The sequence below is a fragment of the Mytilus edulis genome, chromosome 5 (genome assembly GCF_963676685.1).
Source record: "Mytilus edulis chromosome 5, xbMytEdul2.2, whole genome shotgun sequence".
Taxonomy (NCBI): Eukaryota; Metazoa; Mollusca; class Bivalvia; order Mytilida; family Mytilidae; genus Mytilus; species Mytilus edulis.
In genome coordinates, this window is record NC_092348.1 from 18,526,506 (window position 1) to 18,535,232 (window position 8,727).

The following is an 8,727-nucleotide window of genomic DNA, read 5'->3' on the forward strand; positions in this document are numbered from 1 at the left end:
TTTCTGTGACTGTATATTACATTAATTTGTAGGATCCTTTACTGTAGATAATTTAGCTGATCTGTAACAATAACATCTTCATGCCTTATATATCATGTACTGTAGTACGCTGCTAGATTTAAACTGACGAGAAAAGGTAACACACGGCCAGCGAAAGCTCTTTTTTTGAGAGCCCAGGTGGTACTCATATAAGATAAGTGATAGTTTTAACATCCACTTCTTAATGGATTAGTCGGAGTTGTCTTAATCCAAATACAACTATGACAATATCAAGCCTTACTAAACAAAAGTACAGTTTTAAAAAAAAAATCATGTAAAGACTAAAGTGACATTATATATGTTTGAAAAAGGGTTACAATTATGTAAATTTGTATTCTCGTCCACTTTAAATCAGAGATACTTTGGAACAGGACCTTTTTTAGCGAATTACTATGTACTATAAATTGATAGTTTACTATCCGCAGCGTATCCCATGTGTATATGTAGATTATTAGTCATCATTGGTAATCAAGTACACCTTCCAAATTATAATCTATTGAATCTGAATCTGAATCTATATAATGCATTGGTGTCCACATTTGTTTACATATACTATGATTAATTACAAAGTTCTACTTTATTTTAATGAAAGTTGACTTTCATTTGAAAGAAAAGTGTATGCCAACCATTAAAATTTAAAGAAGTACAAGACACCCCTAGGCTAAATGTACGACAAAGGTATGTGCATTTAAAAAAAAATAAATAGGAGTCGGAGATTTAAATAAAGTTAAAACAAGATTAACTGCAGAAAAAAAAGAACGTTTGAAACGATACAAATAAATTATGATGCAATCCCAGTTATCAAATTTAACAAAGACACATTCTGATTCATACTTTCGATATTTCTGAAATTGCTAGAAAAATCTCTGTCTAGTAATAAATTCCCATGGTAATTAAGTATCATATCGCATTAACATAACAAAAGGAAGAAGGACACCTATCTCATAACGACAAATAAAAGCATGTGAAATATTAAATAATAAAAGGTTCATTTGCAAAGTTTATCGGGGAAAAAATATGAATGACAACTCAAATCAATCGTGATAGGTTAAGATACGTATATATACGTGGTCTTATGACAGTGAAATTTTGGCGGGAATCTCAAAAATCACGTGATAGTTAAAAATCATGATTTCGTTCGTTTTTTCGGCATCTTATGAATACTTGATATTGATAAAAATTATAAGGAATGGGTTTTATAATTTAGGAATACTTAGTTAAAACTTGAGTGACACATTTAACAAATTTAATAGGTAAGCAATAACCGGTCCCGTTACGTGCGTACGTCGAGTTAGGTGCGTATGTCATTTTATTGGAAATCTCTATTACAACTTATTTAATTTTCAGGATACTGCCATGAATTTGATGTTGAAGGTTAAAGGTTATACTCATAAATGAAGCCGCAAACAAAAAAAGTTAAGCAAACAAGTTTAAACTGCCAACTGAAATCCAAATTTACATAAAATACATGTATAAATGAGATACCTACACAACATGAAACATGTACTTACATAATGTATTAATTGATGTATACTCTTTGTTATAGAGTGACATTACTGAAAGGAGACAACAAGATGATACTATGAAACAGATCACCAGACCACGGATTATCACGAATTACTAGACATACTTTCGTGGTGTTGATATTTGTTTCCAATTTTTGTCAAATATCCTGTTGGAAGGAGCTCTAAAAAGTGGTGGAATTTTTGTTTAACTTTCTCACCAATATTTGTATTATAAATGGCTTTGTTTGGTATGACCACTTCAATCAGGTGGAAAAGAAGAAAAAAAGGTACACTCAACTTGATTTCAGGCTTAAGTTGGTCGCAAATATAATCAATGGTTACTCTTTCACTGAAAAGAGAACCCCAGCTTTGGTTGTACTCCCAATGAACATGAGCAGCCCTCACTTGCATAGACATACCAGATTAAAAAGAAAAAAATCAACACGTAAATTTTGTACAAAGCATGGTGAAAAAAAAAGAAAGAGACGATCCGTGGTTTTAATACATGTTTTGAATGCCATAGAAGGTTCCATGCTATCATTGGTGTTGTTTTTATGGAAGAGTGAAGCTGTGAAATTATGAACTATATATTTTATGATTACTTAATCCCTAAATTTGACATTAATAACCTTAAAATGAAATAAAGAATAGATCAGTGTAAAGCAAAGTTCGATAATCAATAATCATACTGAAATTTATTATGATTTTTTTTAATCAACAACATTGTTTGTTAATGTCCTGTTAAGTATTTGTAGTTTGTTCGGCAAAGTAATCAATGCGTTTGAACTTTAAAAATCTTTCAATTTACTTACATTGTTGATGTGTTAAGGTTTATGTACCCTTCTGTAGCCATTTTTGTACGAACTTTTCAAACTTCAATTGTATCAAAACTACAGATATTATGAATAATAGAGATAGGCCATTTTGTACATATTCCAAGGGGACACTTGATGCAAAGCATTATTTTTTACTGTTCCATTACATTTAATAGAAAAAGAGGACTTTGTGGCAAATAAATCTAGATTTTTAAAGAAAATCCACAGCCTTTATCCTTGTACTCTCATATTTGGCAATTTGATGACTGATAGATAAAGGATTATTGCATGCAGTGCTAGCATTGATTTCCTTAAAACAAGTTTATAAATGTAGTTATTGGTTAAGACAAGTATAAATATGACCAAAATCAAGTACACCTTTAAGGGTGCGCTCGACTTTAGTGACTCAGCACGAGGTGTTTTGGAATTTACAGGTTACTTAGAACTTTTTGTAAAACATAAACACTAGCACATCATAGAAAATCAAGTGAGTTATTTATGTTTCAAATTTTATAACAAAAATCACTGTATTAAACGCTGTGGATTTTCTATAAAAATCTTGATTTATTTGCCACAAAGACCTTTTTTCTATCAAATGCAATGAAACAGTAAAAAATAATGCTTTGCATCAAGTTTCCCCTTGGAACATGTACTAAATGGCCTATCTCTATTAATTGTTATATCTTTAGTTTTGATACAATTGAGGTTTGAAAAATTCGTACAAAAATGGCTACAGAAGGGTACATAAACCTTAAGAAGTGCCTTCAAAATATTGTAAAGAATACCAGTATGCAAAATATCGAAGACAAAAAATGTTTTTTGAAAAATTTAATTTCTGTGTTTCTGCATTCTTAATTGATTTGGCAGATAAGAATATTCTATTTCATTCTTTTCTATAAAAATTGTATGACTTTTTTAATGTTTGTCTACTTTTGTTGATATACATGTATAGTTGATTTTTCTGTGAAGTAGATAAAAATATTACTGTATTGAATACTTGTATCAATTGCAGGAATCTCATATTTTTTTTTATTAAAGTGTCTTCAGTTTAGCTATGAAAAAAAAACTGTGCCTGCCTTACACAAACAGTACCGTTTATCAGAGTTGTTTAACTGCATGGTTAAAATTTTCAATTGATTTAGTTTGTGTTTTTCAATCTGTTGATAATATTTCATTGCATGTTTGGGATCGAAATATACCGACCTTCTTTTAGGAGGTTCTAAAATTATTCCCCTTTGTTCACTATGACAACGGCATTTTAAAGACGTAATCAAAAATCAATTTCTCTTCAAATTAGCCGAAGAACACGTGTACAAAATGTAGTTATGTGACTAATTGACATAAAAGTCCGATTTTTTAAAAATTTTATTATTCATATTGTCTAATAAATTCGGTAACATAACCATGCTAACATACGCTCTACATTTTCAAACTAAACACAGCCCCGCAATCGACAATCGTCAAAATTGACAACAAAAACCCACGAAAACAGACAATTTGATTATCCCCCGTATTTCAGCTCTTAAGGTATAAAACTATAGTTTATATAATGTTATTAATAGCTCTATGCATGGAACTTATAAATTGTGTCTATGGTGAAGTTTTATAAGTCTAGGCAGATGCCGTGACATATGAATCAATAAATTACAAGTGCCCGACGTCCAAATGTGCCAATTATATATAACGTGCGGAAATGCGAATTTTTCAACCAAAATGCTCGAGGAGACGATGAAAATAAACAAAATGGAAGAAAGGGGGAAAGTGTTAAAGTTTGTGCCAAAATAAAATATTTCATGAATATAAAAAGACAACTTCGTAGAAATTCAAAGTTGTTCCTAGAAATGTTCACCTTTCCAATCTGTTGCCAAAATAAGTCACGCGACATTTGACATTTAAACTAATGTATAAAGCGTGTACAAGTTGTTTCATATTTATACCAGGTTCATTGAAAGTGTTTCGTTCAAAGATACATATGTGGCTGACAATGTGCTTTGGTCTTGTATTGGTGCTGCTTTTAGCAAACACATATGCAGATGGAAAACTTACATCCACTTCAGATTCTGGTATTTAAATTTATAACAGAAATTGGTGTGATTTACTCTGTAAATTATTGTACTAAGTGTAAAATTATTTCCAATTTTTACATCGTACAGTGGTTTTCTTATTGTTATAGAGTGAATTTTGCTCATATATTTATCTATGTATTCATTTCATTTTTGTTCTTATCTGTTTTATTGGTTGTTTTTAAGGAGTTTGCTTTTATGGGAAAACGGCTGAACGAGTACTCAGCATCTTGGCAACTGGTAAATACAGATCTTTGATGCCTTCAGGTAAAAAGCAAATACATGAACTCACTTAAAAATTTAGTTCTAGGTATAAATTGATTTTTAGAGTACGCCTGTGTCAATATAATAATGTAATATCTTATAAACCAAAAAATACAATTCAAGATTTGTATAAACATAAAACCTTTTTTGGTTTGATAGATCAATTTGTGAAGATAAATGCTATAGCTTTACCAAATATTTTAGGTTTGCTCTTATATTTTCATATGAATTTACACATACAGGGCCTCATGTGCGAGACTGCTCGGATTTAGACCGAAAACATTACAAAAGTGGAGTCTACAAAATATTCCCGGCAGGTGGCGCTGGATTTAAGGCGTACTGTGCTATGGAGACGGACGAGGGAGGGTGGACGGTAAGAATATTTAAATATTAGATGATGAGTAAAAGCTAGTGAATAATCTATAAAAAGAAGCTTATTTCATATTTTATGGTAATATAGTACCTCACTGTAGAGGGCGTGAAAGTCCTCGCTTTTTAATTATCGAAATATCTTGCTCTGTAATTCTACCGATAAAGAGGAATCTGATGTTTAGTGGTTGTCGTCTGTTTATGAGTTTCATCAGTGTTTTTATATAGATTACACATTTGGTTTTCGCGTTTGAATAGTTTTACACTAGTAATTTTTGGGGCACTTTATAGCTTGCTGTTCATATCACATCTCATTACACATCTTCCTATATCTAATTAGTATTTGATTATTATAGAGGTAATATAAGTTTCGTATTTTTATAAATTATGTAATATAATATGCACACATGTAATTTACAGGATTTTGTCTTATTCAGTAAATGCACCAGTAACCTGGAGCACGCCACTTTAAATAACGTTTATTTCACTGATTTGAATTCTAGGTTTTTCAGCGAAGACAAGACGGTAAAGTAGATTTCTACCGAGGATGGGAAGACTATGTAAACGGATTTGGTCATTTCAATACGGAATTCTGGTTAGGTCAGTATTTTCAAATTTTACGCATCCACTAGATTTTTATGTGGTGTACTCTTACATAATTGTCAAAGATCATGGTGAAGTCTGTGTGCTTATAAACATGTGTTCCCCTCTGTTATCGAAATGTAACTTTCCCAATTCAGTAGGCTGTGTGTCAGTGGTTGTCATTGGTTGTTGTCTGTAATCTTTGTTTTTTTCGTTTATTGTTTTGTCATAAATCAAACCGTTGCTTTTTTGATTGAGCTGCTTCATATTTTGTATGTTTATGTATTTAACAGGTGACCAAATTATTGTTGTTATACTCCTTTTTAGCAGTCCGTCTTTAATTCGACTATATTGGATAGGTTTCAAAACGACAAATTATGCTAAATTTACTCATGTTTGTTAAATCTAATATAAAAGAAGGTTAAATATAAAAAGGACCAACATCTCCATCTTAAATTTCCTCCTTTCCTTTACTTCGATTTTTAAAGGTAATGACAAACTATATAAACTAACATCACGAGGACAGTATGAGCTTAGAGTAAACCTGGAGGATTTCAATGGTGATAAAGCCTATGCCAAATATTCTAACTTCTACATTGGCGACGAGTCAACTAACTACAAACTAACAGTGAATGGTTATAGTGGAACGGCAGGTAATATTTATATTTAAATTAAGTTTTGAATTCACTAAGCTCTTGTTCCACTGTTTTCATAGAATAGTTGAAAGTACACTTGTTTGAGATTTTGATTTTGCCACTCGATTGGTGACTTTAAGTTTTGAAATTACCTCCGCGTTCAGTGTTTTTGTGATTTTTTCTTATACGGCACAAGAATGTAATGAGTAGGTTTAATAAAACGAAATTTAAAATGCTGTTTAAAGTTAATCCGGCTTTTAAGATGGTGGCAATGCAAAATAAGAACACACTGGACACTTGAATTATCACTGCATTCAGTATTAGATTATAAAACGTATCTAAAATTTACATATGTACAAGCACTAAGCCCTTACACATTCAAATTTGAATTCGGTATTAATCATAATAAGCCTGTATGAACTTGCAAAAGACAAATTACTATTTAAAAAAATATGAATTTGTGTTCATGGTTTGGTTGTTTGCTTTATACTAGTATATCATATGGAAGATGAAATTGTCCATTTGTGATTTGCAGAATGTGAAATTGAAATAAATTAGCAATTTGATGAAATACAATTATTTCAAACTGTTTCCAAAATCTTCAAGAAATGGATGTAATAGACCACTTTCGAGTTCATCCGTCACCGAAAAAAACTCGTCAATTATACGCGCCTTTTGTCATTTACCAGATAGAGGGGGTCGCCTGTATCCCTGCACTATTTACGTTCATCAAGCGTCTTAGTGATCGTCATTGTGCAGGATAAACTAGAAATAATGAATGTTCTGTAGGTACTTAATGACAATTCCCTAATGACAGCAATGCTGATTGTCAATTTTGAGAATTCAATTTGCAGAATAATTCGTACAATATAGAATTATAGTTTTCCAACCACTCGCTCAACATTGGAATGGAAGTGACGACGCCCCTAAACGCACAAATGACGTTCACTAAAACCAGAGTTTTTGACGGAAATGCATCGACCTCGAAAGTTGTCTATTGGTTTTTATTCAGAGCATTAATTGTTATAAAATCTAGTACTCTATATGTCTAATTTATAGAAACCAGGATGCTTACAATTTATTAGCCTAACCACTGTAGATCATTTATTCACATTTAATAATAAAATTATTTGGTGAATCACTATTGTTGTAGCTAAAACGATATTACTGAATATGCAGTGCATATGAAGTTGTTTTTATTTTCATCGTTATCGAGTCTACATTTTTTTGTTTAAATAATAGGTGATGCTTTGAAGCGACATAATGATCGTGCTTTCTCGACAAAAGATAAGGATAATGACAATACTAGCGGTGAGTGTGCAAAGAATTACAAAGGTGCTTGGTGGTATAACAACTGTCATGACTCTAATCTGAACGGACTGTATCTAGGAAATAAAAAGGATACCAAAGGATTGCGATGGAGTCAGTGGAAAGGATCTCAGTCAATGAAGACAACGTCAATGATGATTCGTAGGAAACGTCTCTAACAGAGTGTGCTATCATTAAAATAAATGCAGATAAACCATTGTATTGAAAATATATCTTGTTATCGTTATTACTTGTTCTCCTCTCGAATACAAATGCACGTTAAATGTGTACATACATGTATATTGATCATTTCTTTAGTATATTGGATATCCCTCTCTTCAATGTTAATTTTTGAAGGTTTTATTAAGCTGAAAATGCTCTCAAAGTCTTATAGGTTTGACTTTTTAACTTTATAGTCATACGTATACCTGATGAACAGAACGCTTGGATGTATGCTTTTTTAATTAGTTGTTTGTGGCTTTAAACTGGCTGTCAGTAACTGTGAGTACTCTCAGATATTTACTTAGTGTCTGTTGGGTTCCATTAATATATCCCTCAGGACTAGAAATTACAGAAACAACAGAAACGGCTCCATCCGCCTCATTTATAGACTTAAACCTCGAATTTGACATACACATTCATCTAAGTACCAGAAGCTATGACAAACGAGATGATTTTATTTTGAAATTATCAATTTCCTCTACCTTAGTAGCAATATACCAATTTCACCTGCATATGGGATATACATTTCCTTACTTATTTGATATTTTTTGATAGTTTTCGGCTCCTACTCAGACTTTGTAAAACGTCACCAGTGTCTGAGCAGAAAGTTGATGAACCAGTTGATGTCAGAACGTCTCGTTTTTTTTTCTAAAAAAAAGTTCATCGGAAGGTACCAAGACCTTGTTGATAAATACTCCTTATCCACTTTACAAATTATACATGATGGTCGTGATGTATATATTCTGCGTACTGACGTTATTAGTTTAATAACGTGTTATATTGTTCTTGTATTTGTCTTTTTTATCTATTTTTAATATAACGTTTACTGTTTGATCAGTTTTCTGTGATATCCATTTGAGTAGGCTCGGTACTTCTACATCACGTCAATGTTTATTTATAAACAAAATGATATTTTGGTGTATAA

The 8,727-nt window shown here is 31.6% G+C and overlaps 1 protein-coding gene across 1 annotated transcript; it reads left to right on the forward strand.

Moving 5' to 3' along the window:
• Positions 1 to 4,284: 4,284 nt before the first annotated feature.
• Positions 4,285 to 7,811, forward strand: LOC139522309 (ryncolin-2-like). Its single transcript, XM_071315850.1, has 6 exons — positions 4,285 to 4,422; positions 4,609 to 4,689; positions 4,929 to 5,059; positions 5,559 to 5,655; positions 6,126 to 6,290; positions 7,515 to 7,811. The coding sequence occupies exons 1-6, from the start codon at positions 4,332 to 4,334 to the stop codon at positions 7,757 to 7,759; spliced, it is 810 nt and encodes a 269-aa protein (XP_071171951.1). The 5' UTR covers positions 4,285 to 4,331; the 3' UTR covers positions 7,760 to 7,811.
• The last annotated feature ends 916 nt before the right edge of the window (positions 7,812 to 8,727 follow it).